The sequence below is a fragment of the Vespa crabro genome, chromosome 10 (assembly GCF_910589235.1).
Source record: "Vespa crabro chromosome 10, iyVesCrab1.2, whole genome shotgun sequence".
NCBI lineage: Eukaryota > Metazoa > Arthropoda > Insecta > Hymenoptera > Vespidae > Vespa > Vespa crabro.
Genome location: NC_060964.1, coordinates 6,791,015 through 6,817,368, shown reverse-complemented (window position 1 = coordinate 6,817,368; position 26,354 = coordinate 6,791,015). Strand labels below are relative to the sequence as shown.

General features: G+C 29.5%; 5 protein-coding genes and 1 long non-coding RNA gene across 13 annotated transcripts in view; 2 read left to right on the top strand and 4 right to left on the bottom strand.

Moving 5' to 3' along the window:
- The window catches only part of LOC124427617, a 74,506-nt gene extending 62,277 nt beyond the window's left edge, over positions 1–12,229 (bottom strand). For 3 of the 4 annotated variants that reach the window (XM_046970755.1, XM_046970757.1, XM_046970760.1), the window contains exons 1-2: positions 12,010–12,229; positions 11,423–11,608 (exon numbers count right to left, since the gene is read on the bottom strand). The gene's annotated coding sequence lies outside the window, so the exon portion shown is untranslated. Of the gene's footprint in view, positions 1–11,422; positions 11,703–12,009 lie in introns of those variants that run through there. The other variant, XM_046970756.1, reaches the window with a different exon arrangement.
- A 160-nt stretch (positions 12,230–12,389) lies between these two features.
- Positions 12,390–14,914, top strand: LOC124427623. Of its 3 annotated transcripts, none has more exons than XR_006942998.1 (3): positions 12,390–12,784; positions 13,124–13,246; positions 14,808–14,914. It is a non-coding gene; the product is annotated as an uncharacterized LOC124427623 (long non-coding RNA). The 3 variants fall into 3 exon arrangements; XR_006942997.1 differs by lacking the exon at positions 14,808–14,914 and adding an exon at positions 13,354–13,473; XR_006942996.1 differs by lacking the exon at positions 14,808–14,914 and having other exon boundaries at positions 13,124–13,303.
- Positions 13,012–15,466, bottom strand: LOC124427620 (tectonic-3). Its single transcript, XM_046970768.1, has 5 exons — positions 15,104–15,466; positions 14,782–15,015; positions 14,540–14,699; positions 14,238–14,434; positions 13,012–14,125 (listed from the first exon to the last, which is right to left on the bottom strand). The coding sequence occupies exons 1-5, from the start codon at positions 15,464–15,466 to the stop codon at positions 13,037–13,039; spliced, it is 2,043 nt and encodes a 680-aa protein (XP_046826724.1). The 3' UTR covers positions 13,012–13,036.
- A 101-nt stretch (positions 15,467–15,567) lies between these two features.
- Positions 15,568–16,578, bottom strand: LOC124427622 (B9 domain-containing protein 2-like). The gene is made up of 4 exons (XM_046970772.1): positions 16,508–16,578; positions 16,193–16,315; positions 15,822–16,082; positions 15,568–15,746 (listed from the first exon to the last, which is right to left on the bottom strand). Exons 2-4 carry the CDS (start codon positions 16,278–16,280, stop codon positions 15,568–15,570), a joined length of 528 nt encoding a protein of 175 aa, XP_046826728.1. The 5' UTR covers positions 16,281–16,315; positions 16,508–16,578.
- A 115-nt stretch (positions 16,579–16,693) lies between these two features.
- Positions 16,694–18,959, top strand: LOC124427621 (probable arginine--tRNA ligase, mitochondrial). 2 transcript variants are annotated; one of them, XM_046970769.1, is made up of 5 exons: positions 16,694–16,872; positions 16,966–18,115; positions 18,203–18,330; positions 18,463–18,686; positions 18,759–18,959. In XM_046970769.1, the coding sequence occupies exons 1-5, from the start codon at positions 16,837–16,839 to the stop codon at positions 18,907–18,909; spliced, it is 1,689 nt and encodes a 562-aa protein (XP_046826725.1). In that variant the 5' UTR covers positions 16,694–16,836; the 3' UTR covers positions 18,910–18,959. The 2 variants fall into 2 exon arrangements, with proteins under 2 accessions (XP_046826725.1, XP_046826727.1); XM_046970771.1 differs by lacking the exon at positions 18,759–18,959 and having other exon boundaries at positions 18,467–18,658.
- Positions 18,960–19,390: 431 nt separating this feature from the next.
- On the bottom strand, positions 19,391–22,806 carry LOC124427619 (transient receptor potential channel pyrexia-like). Of its 2 annotated transcripts, XR_006942995.1 has the most exons (3): positions 20,036–22,806; positions 19,708–19,776; positions 19,391–19,532 (listed from the first exon to the last, which is right to left on the bottom strand). XR_006942995.1 is itself a non-coding variant. In XM_046970767.1 (2 exons), exon 1 carries the CDS (start codon positions 22,736–22,738, stop codon positions 20,048–20,050), a length of 2,691 nt encoding a protein of 896 aa, XP_046826723.1. In that variant the 5' UTR covers positions 22,739–22,806; the 3' UTR covers positions 19,396–19,532; positions 20,036–20,047. The 2 variants fall into 2 exon arrangements, 1 of the variants encoding a protein (XP_046826723.1); XM_046970767.1 differs by lacking the exon at positions 19,708–19,776 and having other exon boundaries at positions 19,396–19,532.
- Positions 22,807–26,354: the final 3,548 nt, after the last annotated feature.

Here is a 26,354-nt window from a genome sequence, read left to right as displayed (position 1 = left end):
TTTTTATTATATTAATAATATCGATATAATAATATTAGATTTATCGCAAATTAATTTATCATTATCCATGTAAAATTAATATACTCGATTAATTAAACAATTATCTATTCTTTATTATTATTATTATTATTATTATTATTATTATTATTATTATTATTATTATTATTATTATTATTATTTCATTGAATATTAATATTTATTTCATTGGATAACACTTTGAAATTAATTACATGACAATGTAAAAAATACATATATCTTTATGATATATGTAATCGTATATTTATATAATTATATTTCATATAATGAAAATAATATAATGATAATAATGATAATCATTACGTATGTAATTAATTATACGTCTATAGTAAAATAAATTATATATATATATATATAAACAAAATATATATAAAATATATAATATAGATACACACGCATACACACATACGAAACAATATCATGGATCATCGCCAGATACACGAACAACACGATCGAGGACATCATCTTTAAAGGAAGACTTCTCTCTCTCTCTCCCTCTCTCTCTCTCTCTCTCATTCTGTCTATCTCTTTCTTCTACATCACTGGGATACCAACGACAAAGGATTGCCGCACTGCGGACATTCGGGAAACGACAGTGGCAGCCTTGATGCAAGTACAATACAGTCTCTCTTTCAGGTACCCCTTATCGTCATCTGCAGGTGTTTCCTATGATATATAACTATACCATACTTGTGGAAACTCTGTTAGTTTGTTACGCCAACGAAATCCTACATTTTCCACGGCTATGGCGATCAAATTACTTTTTACGTTGACCTACAAAGTTATCAGAGAGTCCAACTTCTTTTCTTCTTCCTTCCTTCCTTCCTTCCTTTAAACACTTATGTATATATATATATATATATATATATATATATATATATATATATATACACACACATATTTACAAGGTAAGCCTAAAGTTTTTAAACGAACCAAATGTTCCTAGATGATATTAAAAAATAATTACTATTTTTTTTTTCCAAAACTCGTGAACTCGCATTATTTTATCGAGCTATACGAGCTTGCAATTCTACGATTTCAAAAAAAAAAAAAAAAAAAAAAAAAAAGAATTCCGAAATGAAACAATCGATTCTTTAAAAAATTAATTAAGACAAACTTTTTGCCCGGGCGCAGATTGTACGCGTATGTAAAAAGAATGTGGAAAGAGTTTGATTGAACATTTTTACAAATACAGTACGATGATTGAATCTGTAGAAAAAAAAAGAAAATAAAAGGACATGGAAAAAAAGAAAAAAGGAAAAAAAGAAACTCATCGAAAAAAAAGTCTCGAAGAAGAATATGTAATTGATTTTTTAAAATCTAAGATCTAAGAACTTTTGCTTCGCTCTATTTATGAAAAAAGGATAAATATTATTTATACATACGTATAAAAAAAAAAAAAAAAAAAAGCAAAAATAGAAAAAAGAAACAAAGAATTGAAAAAAGATCGATTGAACGTGGACGAATATATTCGACGATATAAATAATGATTATCACCGAGATATATAAATTTCTTTCGTGCGAATTTTACAACTGCACATTTTCTTTTAATTAATGATAATGCCGAGAAAACAAAATTTTGAGATGAAGAAGAGAAAAAAAGAAAAAAGAAAGAAGGAAGGAAGGAAAGAAAGAAAGAAAGAAAAAAAAAATAAGAACGAAAGGTTCGACAATGTACTTACGAAATTTATTCTTTAACGATGCAGGATGTTTTGCATTCGCCCTATATACGAAGCTATTAAACAACTACCTCCTCCCCTATGTCTACAAGGGGGAGAGAGAGATAGATAAAGAGATAAAGAGAGAGATAAAGAGGGAGAGAGAGAGAGAGACTGTGTATCTATTGTTACTGCCACTTGTATTCATAAGCATATAAATGTACGTAACGTTCCTATTAATTATTAATTAGTATCGTCTAGTATGCAATTGGTTGTTGCCGATTCATGTATCGAGATATATGATCGATCATATATCGTTTCGTAACGATCAAAATATAAATATTTTTGTCTCTCTCTCTCTCTCTCTCTCTCTCTCTCCCCTCCCTGTATCTCTATCTCTCTCCCTTTTTTTTTTGTTGTTATTTATTTCATGTTATTTATTTATTGCCATTTTTTTTTCCTTCATTAAAATTTATTCAGAAAATTTTAGAGGCGTTAAAAAAAAAATTTTTTTTAACTCAATGATTATTACTATAAAAATGTGTGATTATTATTATTATTATTATTATTATTCTATATATATATATATATATATATATATATATTACTTTTTTTCTATATTAAAATTTATTCAGAAAATTTTTTTATTCGATGATTGTAAGCATATAAAAATGTAATATCATTATTATTAGTATTACATATATATTTTTTCTTTCGTTTATATATATTAATCTTTCGTTATATATATATATATATATATATATATATATATTTTTCAAGGCTTTTACGCTAATTATTTGTTTCGAATAGATAGATAACAATAAAAAGAATTTCTAGGCTCGTAGTTCGACGATTCGAACAAGAAACAAAAATTAATCTAAATGGTCGCGAAAAAGTGTGTAATTAATTTTTAAAATATCATATAAAATACTTTTGTTCGACTCCATCCTCATCCCCATCGATTTTCTACGGATCGAATATATACGTGATCGATTATCTTTACAATAGATATAATACATAATCATTCTCAATTATTACGTTCTAACCAAAAATACAATTTCGTTGAATGATTAGATACGAGAAACATGACTCTTCTACTTGTACTGCAACAACAACCACAGAGAGCTCTCGAGTATGCTAATGAACATATATACCGTTTGCATGTTTAACACACTTCGACCAATTACGTCTTTTTATTTCTTCGATCCTTGAATAATTTCTACTCTGTCTCTATGAGGTTTTATTCAACTTATAAGTCTGTTCTAATGCTCGTTTTATACTCCATTGTGTAAATATATATATATATATTAAAAAAAAAAAAAAAAAAAAAAAAAAAAACGGTAAAAGAAAAGACCGAAACTTTTTTTCTGTCAAAGATCATAAAATTACAAATCCAAAATGTCTCGCAAAAAGTAATTAAATGTTAAAAATTATCAATGAACTTTTCACCTCGCATCTCTGTGTTTCTCTCTCTTTCTCTCTCTCTCTCTCTCTCTCTCTCTCTTTCTTTTTCTTTTTTTTATTCTAATCGATATTATAAGTTATTCGTTGTTTAAAAGAACAAAGTCTATAAAGACGTACTCAACTTGTATGCACATACGTACCGTACATGTATACAAAGAATGAAGAAAAAGGGGAAAATAAAACGAAAAAAATGAAAAAGAGGAAAAAAAAAGGAAAAGAGAAAAAAAATTATGTGACGTGAAAAATCAAGATGCTTTTCTTTTTCTTCCTTATCAACATTTAAAGCTATTCCTTGTTCAAACGGCAAAGTCCATTTTACAAAGAAGATAACTTGTAATAAAGTATATGTAAAATAAATACGTGCGTGTATATATATATATATATATATATATATATATATATATATATAAGTGACGAACGACTACATCATTAGAAGAAGGAAGTTGTTATTAAAATGTAATGTAAGCGGTTAGACGAACGGGCGTCGTTGACTTCGTTGTTGATACATACATCTTCATGAACTTCATGAACTTATTATATATATATATATATATATATATGATATATATATATATATATATATCATACATAATATGTATGTGTGTATGTTTCTATTACATAAGAGAAATTAACACATCGCGTGACAAATGTAATAACACGCAAAGCTATATTAGAGAAAAGTCTGTATCTCTACTTTTCAACGATTGCATTTAACTGGTTGATAATAAAAATACGAATAAAGGTATATATATATATGCGTCCGATAAACAATTAGACTTCGTCTAATTACTGCCTTTGAAGAAGAACAAAAGAAGAAGAAAAAAAAAATGGAAAAGAGAAGAATGAATGACGTTCGAGGTAACGTCTGTCTATTAAATAAAGAATGATATTTATTTTAAGTAAACTTGTTTTTCTTTTTATATATATATATATATATATAGTTGCATCAGATATACAGATTCTTAATCCTATACATTAATGTTACGTAACTTTGAAGTTATACTGATGTATATATGTATATATATGTATGTGTGCGTGTGTGTCCATTTGTTTGTGAAACGTTATTTAATTTTTTATAACCTATAAAATTAATTCTTTCTTTTTATCTATGTTGAAAAATTAAATAAAAGTTATATCTTATTATTGGTATAGTACAGTTATTTGAGAAGAAAAAAAAAAGGGAGAAAAAAGAAAGATAGGTTATCATGCATTGCAGTATAATCTATATAATATATCATAATGTGTACAAGTGTAATATATATATATATATATATATATATATATATATATATATATATAAATATATAAATATATATAACTAAATTATAGTATATTATAGATTATAACATTTTTTTGTTTATAATTATATTATAAGTCATTATATTATAAAATTTTTCATATTATATCAATTTTGTTGCAGACAAAAAAAAGAGAAATAAAATTGGATTTAAAATTGGCGCACTTTTTTCGTCACATACCCCAATATAATCACGATCTAATCTATCTATATCCATCCTGCAATTTTGTTCATTGGAAGAAAACGATGCGTTAGCAGAGTCTAGCGACGTTTCTACGTGAGGAGGAAGAAAGAAGTGACCTTAGGAATTCTCTCCTACATATATACATACATACATACATATGTATACATATACTATACAACTTTTGAAAAAAGCGTACCAAAAGGAAAGCAGTGGCACATTCCGTGTGAATCCGCTTAAACTCACTTTGGCATTTCACGTAGCTCTAACCTCGATATCATACAACACTCTTTCTTTGCATGTCGCCTATTGTTGCACGTGACCCGAATACGATCGTTTCAAACTTCGATAGATCGAGTTTCGAGACATAGACGACGGTCAAATCGATTTTCTTACACTGGCAAAGAGGAAGAATTTTTTTTCGTGAAAAAGAAAAAAAAAAAAAAGGAAAAAAAAATAGAGAAAACGCATAATACAGATAATTACGATTCGATCTTGTATCTTCCAAATTAATATTACGTACATATTACGTAATTGCTGGGCAATAAAAATAAAAAAAAAAAAATAAACAAAAAAAAAGCTAACGCATGAAACATCGACGTTACTAATGCAATTATACAAAATTCTACGGTAAACATAGTTATAAAAAAAAAAAAAAAAAAAAAAACTTTTTAACAATACTTGATGCTACAATAAAAAAAAAAAAAAAAAATGATGAACTTATCTTCGGAACAAATCGAAAAAAATAAAAAGAGAGAGACGGCTGACCAAGAGCTAACATTTAACAAATGAAAAATTCTTAGATGAGATTTTAAGAATTTAATTATATCTTCTTCTTCCTTTTTTCTTTTCTTTTTTTATCAGATCGTAAAACTACACGTCTAAGAGAATCTTTTCCATCATCATTTAGGAACTTTTGATTCCCCGATATCTTATACCATACTCAACGATCTCTACTATTTAAAATTAATAAGTCATAAGTCAAACTCGAAGCGTAGAAAATCTAACATACATACGTACATATAGATATAATGAAATAGACTTGAAACGATACTTATTGACTTTTCAATCGACGTTTAACAAGTCTGATTCAATGTACAATCACGATTGAAAGATATCTCTCTTTCTCTCTCTCTCTCTCTCTCTCTCTCTCTCTCTCTCTCTCTCTCTCTCTCTCTCTCTCTCTCTCTCTCTTTCTCTCTCTTTCTGTTTTTCTCTCTATATCTCTATCTTCTTATAATTACAATGTACAATTTTATCAATTTCGCAATAAATTCTGATCGTTCATACGATTATATATAAAACTTATAGAAACCGTACGTTTATTTGATTAATATAAAATATTTCTTGATAGCTTCATTTGAACGACACTGAGAAGAACTTTACGAGAATATATGCATAAGAAAAACTTGCTACGAGTCATCCGCATTTATTAACCTTCTCGACCAAACTCAAGGAACTTTATACGAAAATGCGTTTCTACTTTCCGCTTCTCTTAAGATAAATGCCTGTCTCCGTCTTCACACATACATATACACATACACATATACATATACATATACATACATACATAAGTGCATATGATGTACATATATATGTCCCTCTCTCTCTCACTCTCTGATTCTTTCTCTCTCTCTCTCTCTCTCTCTCTCTTTTTCTCTTTCCCGAGTCCTTGAATATGAACAAATGACTCCGTCCTTGTTCCACTGCTAAATCGTACGATTTCAAAACGATCTATCAATTCTATTAAATAATCAATAAAAGATACAAAAAAGTTTATCCTAATTAAAATTAATTCTAACCTCAATGTCCTTATTCTACTGTATTAAAAATCATACGATTTCAATATAAATCTATCAATTCTATTTAAATTATAATCAATGAAAGACACGAAAATTGTATTTATTACGATAAGTTCATCCTTTGAATTGCATTCGTCCTAATTGAAATGTAATACCAATCTTAATTAACAAGCGGCTACTGTTATAAATCATATGTGATTTCAAAAACGATTTAGGAAATCTATTAAATGGACGTATAAATAATATTCAACAAAATAATATGTCAACTATTCATAGAAGATCCCACACCCCAAAAAAAATAAAAAACTCATTGTAAAAAAAAAAAAAAAGAAGAAAGAATAATTCCAACCTCATTTTCTATCACTGGACTTCGATCTTCCGCCAAAGAAGGAAAGAAAGGACGACCACTAGAAACGAGATTCTCGGAAGAGAAACGCAAACAATGGTATTTTATTGTTGGCATTACTGTTACGATAAAGAATCGAATAGGATGAATGTGACGTCATTGATCATAAAAAAGAGAGAGAGAGAAACAAAAAAAAAGAATAAGGAAAGAAAAAAAAATGGCGAACAATTCAAACAACTTCGATTAATTAAATGTTTCGAGATTCTGTAGAGAATTAAATAAAAATATATATGTATGTGGAAATATAAAACGTATATATATATATATACTTGTGATCCTTCGTATTCACAACTTTTAAATATATAAATAAATAAATAAATAAATAAATAAATAAATAAATAAAATAAAATAAAATTTTGATTTGTGAGCGAGGTCGAGACCGTGCAAGTAATAAAATGGGATTCGTTCTCGAGATTGAACGAGTAAGAACGCGTTTGCGAACACAGCTCGTAAGAAGAGAGGTTATACCTCTCTCGAGTATGTACTACGTGTGTATGTTTATATGTACATATACATATATATATATATATATGCATGCACATCGTCGAAACAAACATCGGATTACCTTTCATTTAATTGTACAAGAAGGTAGTATATGTTAGAGTGTATGTGTGAGGTGCGGCCCAAGAGACTTGAGATCAGTAGCATGAATATAACCTATGTTATGTATGTATATATATATATATATATTTATAGATATATATGAATATTTGTGAATCACACTTTTATTTGTGTGTGTGCGCGCGTGTTATGTCGTGTGTCCAAATAACAATGATTATAAATATACTACCGTTAGATCCAACCACGAACATGATCGAACGTAAACTAATCAATGAAATGAAAATTTGTATTCGTACTCCGGTATCGGTTTATTGTCCTTTCCTTAATCGTTATCCTTAATAAAGAGATCCTCAATCCGACAGAATGAAAATTATGATTCATTCTCTAATGATTTAATCATAAATGTTACTTAAGTTGAATACTAATGATGATAGAAATACAACCGAAGCAATGTATTATAATTGATAATAAGAATCAAGTGACATATAAGAGATCGGATATTTGTTTAGAATTTTTGTTCTTTTTCTTTTTACTTTTCTTTTTTCTTTTCTTTTTAAATTATTATAACAAAAATGTGATATTTCATTGTATAAATAGGATAGATGAAAGAAAAATGAAATGTGTGAATAACTCGGCGCGTGGGACAAGATGGCGCTTGTTAACGGTGACGACCGTTAGCTAACGATCCAAACGTATGCATGTATGCATTACTAGTGTGTATGTTCCAGTTGTAAATATATATAGAAAGAAAAAAAAAATCTAGAAAAAGCCTAAAGGGTAGACCAAACATTTTTTTTTTTTTTTTTTTTTACAAACCAATCATTCCTTTTCGAAACGTTTCAAACCAATGGTTTTTTTCCCCAGATCGTAAAATTATAAAGCTCAACTTTGACAGGACTATAACCTAATGACATGCTTAAAAAAATGTTGAAAAACAATAAGTGATTTTTGAAAAATCCTTTCAAGCACTTTTGGATTTGTGATCCTTTCGTATATAATAATTTTTAAATCGATACAATATAAATGAGAGACAGACAGAGAGAGAGAAAGAGAGACAAGTTTGACTTCCGTAGTGTCCGGATGATAGTATGTAACATACTGGCATGGCAAGCTTCGATGTAAACAGTATCAACGAGCTTTCGAATGAGTATATACTATGGAGGGGGATGACGTAAGCAAGTCGAACTGTTCCGAATGACGTATAATTTAAACGAAGATTGAAAGCTAGAAGAGCTATGATGTGGTGGCTAATAAGTAAGAAATTAACAAAGAAATAAACCGACGATTATAAGACGACGTAAAAAGGATTTTAATGTCACGTTTGAATTAATATTTTTCTTATATTAGAATAGCAATAAATATATATATATATATATATATATATATATATATATATATATATTACATACATGCGTAGGTAGAAAAAGAATATCGATCGATCTTTTCGATCTAATATTAGACAAAACAAATAAACTTTCAATGGATCGTGAATTTGAAACGAACAATGAAAGCTCATTCGCGTTTTACAATTACTCCATTTTAAATATGACGATCATCTGTTAAAAGCGTAATACTTTTGTAAGTTATGTTTTCAAATTCTAACGTGTAAAAAGGGTCTTTGATCGTTGACTTTATGATTTATAAGATAAAGATCATTATCCTAACGACACTACAAGATAAAAACACACACACACACACACACACACACACACAAAAAACAAAAAAAAAAGAGAAAGGAAAAGAACCAAGATAATATGACGGACCTGATCATAAATAATTTGTTGGGAATGACAGCAATCTGACCCATCGAATTGCTAGTTATTCTCGATACCTATTGTTTCGACGTACAAAAAGGAAAAAGACGAATTATTATTATTATTATTTTACTACTACTATTATTACTATTATGCGCAAATAATGATGAAAATAATAAAGTAACAATTGTCTGATGTCCTCGATGATCAATGATATTGATCTAAACTCTATTGATCTAACACAGATCGAACGCGAATATCTTAAAAATGTTCTATTGTTCTAAATAAATGTAACACAAGATCGGGCCAAAATTAACATAGATAATATTTTTTTCAACCAATTATTATTCTTTCTCCTTCGAGACTTTTTAGGTTAACTTCTGTTTCGAATTGTAAAATTATGAGAAATCTAAAAAAAGAAAAAAAAAAAAAAAAAAAGAGGAAATTTTGCTCTTCCAATTCTGTACGAAATAAATGTTAAATTTGCCAATAAAATTGTCTAATGTGACGTATTTCAGATACGTTATAAGAATATTTTTCTAACGCATTAACGTCGATCATCGATTATGTCATATATCTCGATAACGTTAATGAAATTCGTGCTAATTAAATGAATTAGTACGCTTAACCTATATATATATATATATCTTATCGTTATAGCTAAGGAAATATATTTATTCGATGGATTAACGATAAAACTAACGAATAAATAGAATTCGTTAAGAATATTTAGTAGGCGAAGTGTAATCGTGCAGAAAACTTCAAGCCGTTTTCTATTTTAGACGGGCGAGAACGATGTCCACAACCGAAGCTAAAATATATCCCTGTGTGGTTTCGAACTGGAGTGCACAAAATACAATGAAAAGGATTTCACGTCTGTCATGGCTGTTATTTACATTTAATTACGTATATTCACGTTTTGTACGATATTATTATTTTTCTTTCTTTTTTTTTTTTTTTTTCAACTATTTGTTATTAAACAAATACAATTAATTCGCGTATATCCAAATAATACGAACTATTTTACGATGATATATAAAATAGAATATTACCTTCTAAATAAAATAAAAAGCTTAGAGATAGATATGATCGTAATCTAACAGAACGTTTTTATACTACACTATGGAAACTAAATGTAGTTTTCTAAAACTTCCTGCATTTATAAAAAAGATATCACGAAATCATATATATATATATATATGATTTTGTTGTTTATAAATGAAATATATTAAAACGTAAATTAAATATCTGCGTACAAGGATTAAATTAAATTTGAGAATATTTTTGATAATAAGAGGTTAATGTTATTAAAATCGTAATACGAATTTCTACGTGTGTGTACGTACGTATCTCGGGTGAATAAATAAGAATGTTGTTAAAAGCGTATCCGTCGTTCGACGATAGTTTTTTTTTTTGCGATATTGTGCCTTTGACGTAACAACAATGTTTTCGAAGAATTTATTGAATAGAGGAAGAGAGAGAGAGAGAGAGAGATTTTAACGGTTATCAAAAAAATTAAATGAAAGAGGAAAAAACGTTGAATATATTACATGTAAGTAAAATGAAATCACCTATAGATTCTTTTAGAGGTTATATCTTTATCGTTAAGAATCGGCAAAAGAGACGACGATCGTACGAAGGGTGATGCTTTAATGACGTTTCGAAGAAAAGAAAGAAAAAAAAAAAAAAACACCAAAGAAAGAACATACGCAGTACCTTTTCTCAATTTCATTTTCATTTTCAATTTTTTTTTACATTTATCCGCGTCGACCATTATGGGTCGTCCGCAGTAGCAGCAGCAGCAGCAGCAGCAGCAGTAACAGCAGCAGCAGCAGCAGCAGCAGCTCGCAAACGAAGCCGTCGACGACGCAATCGACGTTACATTCTGTCGATGCATTTACGAAATACGTTCGTCGTCTGTGTTCTCTCGCGTGTAGTAGGATATATCATGAAATCGGAAGAGTCTATTAAGCCTCTAGTAAAAGACACACGACGCAACACACACATACACAAAGAGAAAGAGATAGAGAGAGAGAGAGAGAGAGAGAAAGAAAAAGAGAAAGAGAAAGAGAGAGAGACAGTGTGTATACTTTCGAACGGTATAGTCGTCCCAGACGCTTAATAACGCGACACCCAGTGGTCACGTTGATATTTTTCACGTCAAAAACTTTGAATGTACATACATATATATGTATATATATATATATATATATATATATATGTATATATATATTTGTTAAAAAGAAATTGTTAAATATCATACATAATCCGTTTTTGTTTGCTGGCACCCAACGCAGAAAGGCGGACCCTCGGGAGTCGAAGATATATACCAACGAGGAAGAAACTCTCTTCTTGTCGTCTCTTGTAGAATCTTCGATCGTAACTCGGCTTAGAGTAGTCCACGATAATCAACACTTCACCTTGCCACTTTATTATTCGATGTTATTCCCTGACGAATAATTTATTATTATTATTATTATTATTATTATTATTGTTATTATTGATTGACTGATTGATTATTATTATTATTATTATTATTATTATTATTATTTTATTGGTCGCACTTTCACGGCACATTTCGTGCTTGAGAAGATCGAACTTATTCGGCGAAACATTATATATTATTATATTTTTTTAAATGGGCGTTAAGAAGGATACTGCGTCTCGAAATGTTTCTCTAACGATCGTGTCCGTATCCGTAATCTCTCCTACCAAATCCCGTATATATATATATATATATATATATATATATATATATACATATATATACACGTATATGTGTATGTATGTACATATATATATATATATATATATGAATGCGTACGCGCTTTTCTCTACGAAGGCACTTACTTCTTTTCTCTCTATCTCTCTTTCTCTCTTTCTTTCTCTCTCTTTCTTTCTCTTTCTCTCTCTCTCTCTCTCTCTCTCTCTCTCTCTCTCTCTTTCTATATATATTTATTTTTTCTTTTTTTTTTCCTTTTAAAAACTTTAAATGCACATTGAATCGAACAAAAATACACTGGTGGCTAACAAGTGTCAGCCATCTTGTATCCAGCCGAAGCACAACCCAATTCTCCCACAGTGCACCGCGAGGCTGCCGAGTTCGTACTGACGGTCGAGTGAAGGGAATGGCCGCACTGAGATTGGTAGGTGGGATCGATCGTAAGTTCTGATTGGCCAATGACGACGCAACTGCTTTGCGCGCCTATCGTTCTATCTTTTACTCTCTCTATGTCATTATATATATATATATATATATATCTCTTTCTCTCTCACTCGTTCGCTCGCTCACTCGCTCCTTATCTTTCTTCCTATATATATATATATATATATATATAACGTAGTTTCTGCTTTTACTATGTAATAATCAGTTATCACGCCAGAGGGCGCAAATCTATGAAAATTATCCAATAGTTTCTCCAATCGTAAAATAACGCTTAAAGAATGATTTAATATTTTATTGGTCGAATCGTAATATATAATTTCTTCGTGAAATTTTCTATTCTATATACTATACAATATTATATCGAATAGGTTAATATATTCGAAGTATAAACGTAAAATACATTTATGATCTTGTCAAAAGTGATATTAAATGACGATTGGAAGAAGAATTATTATGAAAGTTAGTGCTGTTACGTGTAAATATTAATTTTAATGAAAATACCAAAAATATTTATTATACATTATTTTCGTTCTGGTGTGTCATACATTACAATTCTCTTTTTTTTTTTTTTGTGATGCACGTAGAAAATATAACGTTAGGTTTAATTCGATATACAATGGATATATATATATATATATATATAGAGAGAGAGAGAGAGAGATAGTGTAAATAAATAAGGAGAAATATTATAATTAGAGAGTGCACTTATTATTACATTATATCAACGACGTATAAAACTATAACTACGATATATATTAAATTAATGGACGGTTGTATTTTTATATCTCCATTATTTAGAAATGGATAAAAAAAGTCGTAGGGTAATGTCAAGTCTAAATTTGGACCACCTGCGAAATAATATCGGGATGGCTTAGATATATCATGAAAGTTTACAAAACTGGTAATGTCGATTTGAAGCAGGTCTGTACAATTTTTGTTTATACATTTTGACCAAAATAAATCTCTTTCGTCGGAAAATGTAACACCTATCCCTAATATATCATAATTCGTTAAACTTTCTGGTTTAGATAATACGGAATATAATATATCATATTTTATAGAGGTTATTAATCCTGAACATTTAATCCAACCATTAAGAATTTGACCTGTTATTACGTGCTGAGGTAATCTATCAATTAAAATTTTTATCCATGCAGAAGTATCGTTATTTGTAAAATTACCTAACTTTGATATATATATTGGATATCGATCGGCTTGTGTTACATTAATCAAAGTATCTTCCATTAAGATACTTAATGTTTTGTTATACAATTCTATACAAGTTGTTGTTGTAAAATTAATCGTATTCAATGTCAGAGAACATTTCAATTTGATGTCTTCTCCGAAGGCTACGATATGTCTATTAATTTGACTACATTCACGATTTTGTTCTCCTAATGGCAATGTTAAAAAACTTTTACTTTTGTTAAAACTAATATAATGAAATTCTATATTATTACTTTTATTTGTCATTATGGTACCAATGATTAATGGTTTTCCACGAATATAACCAGGATTACCACTACGTTCAAATATTGTTTTTTCATTCTGATCGTTCCATTCGTAACTTACCTCGAAGGATTGATAGAATTGTTGAGAAATATTAACCATTAGAAAATGTATATCAATAGAATCTATACCTGCAGTACCGTTATGGCTTATTACATATTTTACTCCTTTAATAATATTTTGACAAATTCCCTTTGTGCAAGAACCCAATATTTCTTTGTCATTACAATTATTCCAAGAATTCTTACAATAATGATTGATCGGAGATAAACATATGTTCTTTGGACAGCTCTAAAAAAAATAAAAAGAAAAAAAAAAATAAATAAATAAATAAAAATAAAAAAAATCTTGTTAACTTAGAAAATTTATATAAATTATATTGTACTATTTATAAGTTGCATACTTGATCAGACAAAAGAACGTAAGTTTGATTAAACAAATCCAAAGATTTAATAATTGTAAAATTATTATACGTTGAAGGAAACAAGAACGGATTTGTATCGGTTAATTCAACTTGCATACAAGAATCTTTCCATTTATGGAGATATCTAATTGTTTTCTTAAACGAACATTTTCCTGTAAAGCCCGTTTGTAGTAATTCTGAAATAATAAGAAGAAAAAAAAATAGAAAAAAAAGAAAAATATATATAATTATAAACATAAGTTTATATCCGTTTAATTATTTATAATAGTTTATAATATTACCTAAAGGTTTTATATAATTATTTTGTAATTTCCATACAAGATCACCTTCTTTATAAATACTAGTGATATTATACATGAACATATTTTGATGATATTCAAATTTCCATTTTGGTTTGTCTTCGTTTATCTCTTTCCATAAATCTTTTTGATTATTAATGGCCTTTGACAAAAAGATATATTAATTAAACGATGATTTGTATAATAAAATAATTTCAGTTTTTATGAAATAATAATAAACTTACTAAGTTATTGTTAACACTGTATACAGGTGGAAGATTGTCGTAAAGAATGCAGAACAAATTATTAGCTAATTTTTCCAGAATAAAAGGAGTATTATTTCTCTCAATAAAGTTTCTACTGTAACAGTAACGACTATCATACAATTCTGTATGATAATCTTTACAATGAGTGAATACTTTTAAATGATGATCTTTGCAGTCCATATCACAGCAACAATTGATGTCGCACGATGCCACCTGTTTATATTAAATAAAATAATAAATTATTTCTTTTCGATATAGCACTTTAAATGTAAAATAAATATTAAAAGTATATTATAATTACAGTTAAATCGCATTCACATATGTCCGATTGTTTTTTGTATATATTATCATTTTCCATTTCTGGATTAAATTTATGCATTACAATTGATGGCGCAATAGTCGTTATATCAGGTTGTTGATTTTGAGTTGTATTAATTAAATTAATACTTGATGTAGAAGATTCGGGAAAATTTGTAATGGTGACATTTTGAGAATTGTTTGATGAAAGACCAACTTCCTCGTATGTCTCCGTATAATTATCAGTATCCGCAAATTCATCGCATTCTGTTCCCTTCAAACACGTTATTATATCCTCTATTCTTTCTGGAGAGACTAATTTGTTAAATAAAAAAATGAAGTGCAGTAATAGAAATATTCTTAGCATTTTTTTTTTCTTTTTTTTTTCTTTTTTTTTTTTATGTTATAAAAGTTCTTATATATTTGATGAGATCATATAGCTATCTCTCTGCAATATTTAATATGTCTTCATAAATGACATCCAAATTTGTCAAAATTTCTGACAAGTATATGCAGATCGATTTGTACAGTACCCATACTTTCCGTAAGTAACTCAAATCTATCTATCGTGTTAACTAAAACGTTTGGAGATTTCAATTGTAAAACCACTCCTAAAAATTTATCTCTGAGTCTATCTTTCCAATCACCTATATCAATGTAAAAAAAATATATACAAATAAAAAATATTTACATTGTATCTTTTTAGAAAATATTATACTAACCAATTGGTTTCCATGTATGGCAATTCAAACAATGAGATCCAGGAGATAAGGGTATATTACAAACACCGTAAGAATTGAATAATATCCTACCATAATTATCTCTAGAAAATATTTGTAGAAGTAATTTTGGAGAATTATGTAATGTTTGCGTAGTATAATGTATATCGATAGGATGATCCCAAATTGGTTCATTGGTATATACATCACAACTTTCTTGGGTTTGTCCTTCTTCACTTCCTTCTATAATTTTCCAACCATTTCCTATTACATTGTCAAAATAATTTCATTAAAAATGACAATTATTTTATTATATTTATAGTAAATTATTAAATAGACAAAAAAGTGATTACAGGTAAATCATTATTCTTTACCAGCATGAAAACTCCATTTACAGAAAAGCTGAGATTCTTTGAAATTTTTCGCTAAAGCAATTTGACCGATGATATGCAACTCGGCCATATCACAAAATCATGTCTTTGCTTTGAAATTTTTAACTATGCATAAAAAATCAATTATTTAATTATAATACGTGACGCATTATTTCCAAAAAAAAAAAAAAAAAGTATATCTATATTTATATTACAAATTAAGTTTTACTTTACAAAAATTCAATATTTTTTTCATCCTACGTTATTTAAATATAAAATATATGCAGATTTATTCTCATTAAAATAATGCGTACATACAAGAAGAACATGTATCGACGAAAATGGAAGACATCTGAAACATAAACAAACTGTAACGATGCAACACTACCAATATCGAAATTTCATAAGAGCTAGTATTTGCCGCGTATGTATAATCTTAATTCTGATTGGTTGAATTTAAGAAACATAAAAATGCTTTCATATGATTGGCTCGTATCATGCGACGCTAACGCCATCTACCAAAAGATGAATCGTATACTGTAACTAAACGTAGTATACAAAAACCTAGCCTGAGTTAACATTTGTATTTATATAAATGAAAGTGTTTTTATATATACAAACAAATATTAATTAAAAATCGTATTATAATGGGTACTAACGTAAGACATGTATTGTACAAGAAGGTATTTTGTATAAATGTTACAAACATTCAAACGTTAGGATACCGACTTTTGGAAGAATAAAAAAAATATTTATAAAATTATATTAATTTGTAGATTACAAAGTTTACAGAAAATGTAGAGGATGCAAGTAATATAATTTCTTATTTAAAGATGAAGCCAAGACAATCGGGAATATTTTCTTTTATACTTCCTTTACAAACGAAACAGTATGATTTAAGAAATAACATAAAAACTATATTAAATTCTGACATAAAATCAGATTTAAGTGATATTACTGTTGAAGAGAACGCATTATCTTTTAATGTATTTAGAGAAGATTACATTAAGCAATTCCTTGAAAGAAACTGTCATAAAATTGTACCTCATATACTTATCAACAACAATAAAAATGTAATAGTTGAATTTAGTTCACCAAATATTGCAAAACCATTTCATTTAGGACATTTACGTTCGACAATTATAGGAAATTATGTAGCCAATATAAATAGTTATTTGGGAAATAATGTCAGAAGGATAAATTATTTGGGTGATTGGGGTACTCAATATGGCTTCATTCAGATTGGCATTGATATGTCTAATCTTGATAGTAAGAAAATTCAAAATGACGCTATTAAAAGTTTGTATAATGCTTACGTACTTGCCAATAAATCAATGGAAAATGATTCCAGTATTGGAAATAAGGCTAGAGAAATCTTTAGACAATTAGAAACTGGAGAAAGTATTGCGTGTCAAGAATGGGAGCTATTTAGAAAATATACAACAGAGGAATTAAAAAAAACTTATGATAGAATAGGTATTACTTTTGATGAATATCATTGGGAATCTATGTATAGATCTGTGAATATAAAGGAAATAATTTCATTAATGGAAAATATGAATTTATTGTCATATGATGAAGAAAATAGAAGAGTGATACATTTAAATTCAGAAAAAGTCATACCTATTATTAAAAGTGATGGAACATCACTCTATTTAACGAGAGATGTGGGAGCAGCTATTGACAGGTATAAAAAGTATAAATTTGATTTGATGTATTATGTAGTTGACCAAACGCAAAGTAAACATTTTACAAGTCTAATAGAAATATTACATAAAATGAACATGTCTTGGGCAGAGAGATTAAATCATATAAGGTATGGACGAATACTTGGTATGAGTACTAGAAAAGGTACAGCTATATTTTTAGAAGATATTTTAAATGAAATAAGAGATGTTATGAGAGAAAAACAAATTCAATCTCCCAGTAAGTTATTCTTATATTCTTTGTTATATTAAATAAAGAGCTTCATTATTTAAAAGAAAATTATAAAATCCCATTTATATATTTTAGCAACTAAAGTTTCTTTGGACATTTCTGATAATAGTTCCGACATATTAGGAATTTCTTCTGTGATAATTAATGATTTGAGACGAAGGAGAGAGCGAGATTATAAATTCGATTGGAATACAGCATTCGACGTGAGATTTTTATTTTTTTTTAATATTTTTTTCTTTCTTTTTTTTTTTTTTTTTTTATATATATATAATTTTTGATCTCATTAAAGCGATTTTGTAATAATTTATAAGAATATATTTATGTTTTAATATCAGATAGAAGGAGATACTGGTACAAGCCTGCAATATGTACATTGTCGTCTTTTTAATTTAGAAGAAAATTCTGGTGCTACTCTTCCAACTGAATGTTATCCATCAGTTTTGAAAGAGCCAATAGTCGACGACTTGATATGTATAATTAGTAACTTTGAAAATACTGTTTTAAGATCTTATCAAGATTTAGAACCAAGCATTTTAGTTACATATCTTTTTCAATTGAGGTTAGTCCATACAACATAATAATTATAATAATGCTTCGTAACAATGTATTTATAAATATTTATTTTATTCAGCCACACTATCAACAAAGCTTTAAAAATATTAAAGGTTAAAGGTGAAACAGCAGACATTAGCGATCAAAGATTACTCATGTTCCACGTGGCAAGAAATGTCCTTGCACAAGGGATGAAATTGCTTGGTATAACACCTTTACAAAAAATGTAATATAGCTTAATACTTAAAGTATCAAACATATTAAATGTCATGAAAAGAGATTGGAAGTTTTTTTTTCCTAACATTTATAAATGTCCTGATGAATATATGTATATGGCTAATAGTTTTATCCAATGAAACGAATAAAATATGTGTAATATTTGGCAAGAATTATGTTTAAGGTAAAGAAATTTATTTTTAAATCTATTATTCTATATGTGTGAGATATAATTACATTTTCTTTTTTTTTTTGTTTTTTTGTTTTTTTTTTTTTTTTGTTTTAATTTAGACAAAAGAAATATATTTCGAAGATTAACGTTTTTTCCATGTAAATTTCCTTCTTGCTCCTTCTTGGCCAAACTTTTTCCTTTCGCGTCTCCTCCAATCTCTCGTTAACAATCCAGCTAAGAAATTCGAAAATTATTTACTATCGCGTACATCAAATTATAATATGTAAATATTATAATCTTACCAATTTTCATATTTTCTATAACCTCAGGAGTAACGAAACTTCGGAGACCCCATGCAATGCCCCACCTTATCGCGCCTGATTGTCCAGTAGGTCCTCCATTTTCAACAGTGGCTTCGATATCAACTTTCTCAACCATATTCGTAAAAATTAATGGAAATATTATCTGCAAAGTATATAATTAATTTTCTTTAAAAATATATTGTAACTTTGAATTAATGAGATAAGGTATGGTATAAGAAAAAATCTATTATCTGAAGAAAATCAAATCTTAAATATATATATATATATACACTCACACACATATACAGACACACATATATATATATATAGCTACTAACATTTATACCTAACCGTTATAATACTTGTTCGCAAGAAACGTCATCATTACAGATTATACGAAGATTTTCCTGGCGAAAAAAATGAAAAATTAAATCTTCATCAATGTATATTCTATAAAATCAATCATCTTGAGATTGGTCCCTTATATATCAGTTTTATAATACGTTAAGTGAGTTTTTTGTTTTGTTTTGTTTTGTTTGTTTGTTTGTTTCTTTTCTATTGATAAAAGGCAAATAGGTGTGACAATAATCCATATATATATATATATATATATAATTTATATATATCCATTTATATAGATGTAATTGTGTGTTCATGTTCACGTACACTTTGCCCAACTCATATACTCTTGTCCTTCGCCAAACGATTAACAATATCCTCCAATATGTCATTCATATGTAACAATTGTGTTTTAAGAGACTTTATTGTTTCTTCATTTGCATTCAATCTTGCTGATAATTCTTCGACGGCCAATCTCAAACCAGACTCGGATGATTCTTCACTTTGTTGCTTCATCCAAGTTACATGGTCGCTAAGACTAATATTGTCATCATTGATATATGGCATGTTCTTTTGTGCAATCTCATAAGCAGCTTTTAAAATATCCTTAGGCAATCGTTTCTCCAAAGGATTTAATGGTTTTACAACAAGGACGTGTTTACGATTTTCAACGTCTATTTTATGATCGGTCATCCATTTTCGAAAGGTATATGGTATGGAAGCATTATGCAGTACCATTTCAGTGAAAAGAATTAATTTAGTTTGACGTACCAGCTTGGTAAGTCCTGCATGATTTCTTAAACCATTAATATCATGTACGGCGATGCCAACTAATAAGTTCATTAATATCACCGTTACAAAAACGATGAAGAGAGTGAAGAGAATTTGTGAACAGACAGATAATGGATGATAAATCACGAAAGGACCGTCGGCAACTTGATCCGCTTGATTAATAAGACCCTCAAAGTCCAATTCGCCGGCCATCATTGCTAACACCTTGATAAGTCCGGTAAAAGGATTACCAAAGGCTGGTTCACCAACGAAAATAACGCAAAAGCTAATGGTGAATCCTATCAATAATCCAGAATAAGCCAATAAAAGTTTAGCAAATTCAAATTGTATATGTGTGAACATGGCAACGTAAGTTCCAAAAGCAGGCAATTGTCCAACCATCAGCATAAGATTTGTCCAGGCGCAAAGTATGGCGAATGCACCGACATAATTTTGCCAATCGTATGTCTTTCCTGTGTAAACAAATGACGTTACGAAAACGCTTACAATAACTATACCATCGAGGACATTATCTATGTTCGAGAAATATTGTTTCACCGATTTGTAAACCATAAAACCAAATATCTTTCTGGGTATTGTGACACAGGTTAATACGAGACAGAGGTACCATTCAATTTCGATAACTGGCCTTCTGAATAGAAAGCCTGAAATTCTTTTGCTGTTGCAGATCTTTGAACTTGGAAAATCATCGTGATTGTAACATTTGTATGCAAGTGCCGTTAGAACATAAGTAGTCATACAGATCACCGTCATGGCATAAAGGAAGATTCTCATCAAATAAAACTTTCTTATCTTCTCCCATTTGAGATGAAGAAAGGCCATGACCAATGGATGAGATAGCAGATCTTTTCGACGTTCTTGTACGAAAGTATTGATGAAACTGGTTTCGCATTGATTGTTGCTAGGAAATAGTAGGTCAAAGTGTAATCTCATTTCGAATTCTCTGTTATGTGGTACAGGCCGTCTAAGCCTGATAGAGGCATCGAGTCTTTCCCGAAAGACTTGCAAAGATTCTGGTATTTTTCTTAATATGATGTTTAAAGCTGATAAGCCTGCACTTGTTGTAGCACTGACGTCAGCTCCGGCCCAAATCAAAGTATCCACGCAATGGGACTGTTCGTTCAAAGCAGCTATATGAAGAGGTGTGAAGCCCGTTCGATCTGCCGCATTGACTAAAGCACCATGCTTCAATAAAAGTTCAACCAACACTGCCGAAGAATCTGTACTCATAACGGCAAAATGTAATGGGGTCCTATGCGTACGATCTACAGCATTAATGTTACTACCTGGTACAGTTAGCAATAATTCGACACAGGGTATCGATTGGACGAAACAAGCAACATGAAGGGGTGTCTCTCCAAGATGATTCTTTTCGACAACGCTAGCGCCCCGTTCCAAGAGTACCTTCACCACATCTAACGCATTTGCCCGAATGGCACAGTGAAGTACCGGTTCGACTATTTCCTCATAAGCACAAGTATTTAACTTGGCGCCGCTGTCCAAAAGTAGAACGGTCGTTTCTCTCGATTTTCCTGAAGCCGCAAAGTGAAGGGACGTGTAATGATTCGTTGGATTTGCACAATTAACATCGACACCTTTTCTTATAAGATGTTCCAAACATGACACATTTCCACTCAAGGATGCTGTTAGAATAGCATTCATACCAGTGCACGGTTCGATATAATTAATATCGGCTCCCAATTCTTCGAGTTTAGGTAAAAGATGAGATAGGCCACGATGACATGCCCAAATATAAGAAAGATTCTTCAAATGTTCATTCAATGAGATTTCCGACGGCACGATACAATTCTTTTCCATTTCCAATAATAATTTGATCTCGGTAACATTGAGCATAGACCAGAAGACTGACCTTATATTGCTACCGTCTACTCGTAATGCATTTCTCAGTGCTTCAAAATTATCGAAGAAAAGAGATTCATCGACTGGTGGTGGATCACCCGCGTCGATCTCATCGTGTTTATTCGTTGAATTAGCTGTTAAGTCCTCTTCGACTACAACTATTCGTTCAGGACAATAATCGTTAACGTGTCCATATCTTGCTGACCTATAAGTTGAAGCCAATCTCACGGATAATGGATCTCCACCGTTGGGACGATCGTTCAAGCAAGACATGGAATAAAGTCTTCGTCTTCCTTCGTTGTTGTTGTTGTTGTTATTATTATTATTATTATTGCTGTTGTTGTTGTTTATAGAATTTGGTGGCTTTAGACTATCCATCTTCGTTTTTTCGATTTCACCAAAAAGTTAACGTAAAGTTTTTTTTTCCTACAAATTCTATTCTCAGGTTCTACCTAAAAATTGTATCCTTAGCTTCTTGAAAGACGTGAGAAGAAGGATAGGCTTTCGACGTGAACGTAACTCAGACCACTACGTACTTATCTTTCGTCTTGATCTCCACTACGGAACATCTCAATCATTCCTCTCTATGTCTCTCTCTTTCCCTCTTTTTTTTCTCTCTCTCTCTCTCTCTCTCTCTGTGTCTCTCTGTCTCTCGTTTTCTTCGTCTATCCACGTCACGTCCCAAAGTCGTTTAAGATCGTTTTAACGAGAACGCTCTCGTCATTGCACTACACGCGACTACCGGTGTCGCTCGGCCGAGTGACTTATATCGTATCTGCGTTATAAGCATTGCGATGGTAGAGAGAGAGAGGAGGAGAAGGATTGCCAGAGAGTGAGGAGAGAGTGCGTATATATATATATATATATGTGTGTGTGTGTGTGTGTGTGTGTGTGAGAAAGATATATATATATATATGCGTTCTATATATAGAACTTAGGACGTTATCGCTTGGATTCAGCAACTGCAGGACTCAGCGACCCCATGTGTTTTTGGCCGTGAACTTCACGAGCTTTTAACACTAACGGGACAGGGTCATATATGATCAGCTAGCGTACAGTATCCACCAGAGACGATTGCTTCCTTACTTTCTCTTCTTGAACTTTTCTAATGAAAATTTATTCACCTTCGATGTCGTTCGCAATGAAATAAAATCGTTTTAAAGGATGATCATCTTCGTACGATCATCGAACATGTACGTCTTGTTATATCGGAATATATTAATTTCTAACAAGATTCAATATATGTTTTAAATATTCTTTTTAATGATCGTAATAAATAATTTTTCTTTGTGCCAAATGTCAATCGAAATTTTTAATGAATTTATAAAGAATGACTTTCTCTCGTTTAAAAGCTTCGACGAAAGTCCCTCACTTTCTCTTTATTGGTACGCTGCCAAAAGATACCTGTTCTTTCTTATTTATTTATTTATTTATTTATTTTAGTGTTATTCTTTTTTTTTTTTTTTTATTTCTTCCTTCTCTTTTATTCGTTTATGACCATCGTATATCTCGAGGAATAATTTTCTACGACCTTTAAGCTCGAAATGACCTTTTTCCTTCGTTCGTTAAGTAATAAGAAAGAATTATTCTGACAATGTATATATTACGATCTCATACGAAATATAAACTTCCATATATACCATCTGGCGAAACAAAATTCAAAAAAAAAAAAAAAAAAAAAAGTAGAAATCTCATATCCTTGACTTTCTTCCAAATCGAATTTTCGATAAGAATCATGTTAACAACGATATCGTAATAACACCCATTATCTACGAGATTATCTAAAATGGAATTTTTTTTCTTTTCTTTTCCTGTTCCGTTTTTTTTTGTTTTTGTTTTTGTTTTTTTTTTTTTCGTTCTATATCATTTTTGAAAGAATTGATTATCGAATGAGTTAAATGAATGCTTCGATAGAATACATTCGAAGGAAAATATTGATAATTAATTAGACGACAATAAAGTTAGTGTATTTTATCGATACAACGATGGACTGATCGTCGCCGTTAACAAACTTTAATATTTATATATATATATATATATATATATAAATATATATGTTAAACAACAACCCAGTTGAAAATGTATTCACGTATCACCCATCGTGATTTTCGATAGAGATCTCTCTGCCCGGAGGCTAACTTGCCACGTAGAGAGCACGACCGGTTCGTACGATTGCTTGGCGGATACTACTCCTTAAGAATTTGTTGCTTGACGACAAAATGCACGGAGAAAAAAAGAAAGAGGAAAAAAGATAGAAAAAAGAAAAAAGAAAAGGAAAAAAAAATGTAGTAATGCAAGAATTCATACGGTGGGAGAGGCGAAATAAATAAATATAAAAAAAGAAGAAGAAGAAGAAGAAGAATATAATTGATTATGAAGGATAGAGAATTTTCTTTTACGATAAAAAGTAATGAGAGAATTTTTTCTTTTTCTCTTTTCTTTTTTCTATTGATAAATACAAAAGAAAAAAATTTTTTTTTTTTTTTTTTTTTTTTTTTTTTTTGATACGAAGAGGAAAATTTTTTGTTCCTGTGATAAAAGCGAGGATTTTTCTTCTTCTTCTTTTAAACGAATATAAAGGAGTTTTTCTTTTTCTTTTCTTTTCTTTTCTTTTTTTTTTTTTCCATGATAAAAATGAATTCCTTCCTTTTTTCTCATTCAAAAATAATAATGACGATAATAGTATGTATATACTGTGATCAGTCAAGTTATATGAAAGATTAATATTACAGTACTCCTCCTTGAGATATTCATTGTCTGTACAAATATTGTTCAAGTAATCGAATCTTTTTACTTATATCGATATTTATTCATAAGTTGAGTGGTATCTTCTCTTTGAAATACGTTCCATAGTTCTATCATAATTGTTCGAACGACGAAGAAAATCCTCATAAATAAATTATCGTCTTAATTCTTGTTCCTTCATAGTTTTACTATATACATATATATATAAATATATATATATACAGTAATGTACATACAGGTGGTGTACATTGTGCACGCATACTTTTAATTATACATATTTTCATTATCATCATTGTCTTATCTCCTTACATTCTTTTACTTCTTCTTCTTATTTTTTTTTTTGATTATTATAAAATATATGAAAAATCTGTTTAATTGAAACATTCTATTTGTTAAAGAAACTTCTTAACGATTGGCTTTTGATTCTTGCAAGTCTAGTGCACAGAACAGATTGAAAGTTCTTAAGTGATATTAAAAATCAATTATTCCTTTTCGAGACTTTTTTTTAAACAAATTTATTTTTTTTATCAGATTGTAAAATTATAGGTCTAACTACAAGCTTGAATAAGTCTTGAAATTAAGTAATTATCTCTCTCTTTCTCTCTCTCTTTCTCTCTCTCTCTCTTTATTCTTTCATAAATTTCTATTTCGCTCTTGGCTAATACCTTTCACCAACAGTACGATGATGATTATGGTTTTGGGGTGTGTCGTTATTATACTAAAATATTTTCTACGATTATGATGATGAACATTCGGTTCGAACAAAATCACTGACACACATACACACACACACACACACACGTGCGCAATTTATGTATAATACAAAATTCACAATAAAAAGAAGATCAGAAAGTCTTTTTGCAATTAGGCTAATAAATCAATTGATAATTGACAATTGATATTTTGAAACATTAACTCATTATCATCATCATCATCATCATCATCATCATTATCTTGAAATATCATACTTGTATTTTCAAATATCTACAAAATTCAATGTCCTTGTAATAGACGCGTATTACGAAGCTCAATTATTACACAACATGGCGCCTATCCATTCATTTTATGAAATAAATCCGAAAGTTGTGCGAGTGAACAGGTTTTTGGAATTTTAAATTTTACTTGTATATCCTTTTCTAAGTATACCTGTTCTGTGTATCAGAACACGTTTCTATTTTATCTTTTGAACACCCACGCTCACTGGCATACGAGATTAAAACATAATAATATCGTGCTAAATCTATTTCTC

Coding starts and splice junctions, on each gene's coding strand:
- LOC124427620 (XM_046970768.1), bottom strand. CDS start 15,466: ATGCTAAGAATATTTCTATTACTGCACTTCATTTTTTTATTTAACAAA. Junction 14,700..14,781: donor ACAGTGTTAACAATAACTTA/GTAAGTTTATTA, acceptor TTTTTGTCAAAG/GCCATTAATAATCAAAAAGA. Junction 14,126..14,237: donor ACGTTCTTTTGTCTGATCAA/GTATGCAACTTA, acceptor TATTTTTTTTAG/AGCTGTCCAAAGAACATATG.
- LOC124427622 (XM_046970772.1), bottom strand. CDS start 16,280: ATGGCCGAGTTGCATATCATCGGTCAAATTGCTTTAGCGAAAAATTTC. Junction 16,083..16,192: donor TAAATGGAGTTTTCATGCTG/GTAAAGAATAAT, acceptor ACAATGTAATAG/GAAATGGTTGGAAAATTATA. Junction 15,747..15,821: donor CCATACATGGAAACCAATTG/GTTAGTATAATA, acceptor ACATTGATATAG/GTGATTGGAAAGATAGACTC.
- LOC124427621 (XM_046970769.1), top strand. CDS start 16,837: ATGGGTACTAACGTAAGACATGTATTGTACAAGAAG. Junction 18,116..18,202: donor AAAACAAATTCAATCTCCCA/GTAAGTTATTCT, acceptor TATATATTTTAG/CAACTAAAGTTTCTTTGGAC. Junction 18,331..18,462: donor ATTGGAATACAGCATTCGAC/GTGAGATTTTTA, acceptor TTTTAATATCAG/ATAGAAGGAGATACTGGTAC.
- LOC124427619 (XM_046970767.1), bottom strand. CDS start 22,738: ATGGATAGTCTAAAGCCACCAAATTCTATAAACAACAACAACAGCAAT.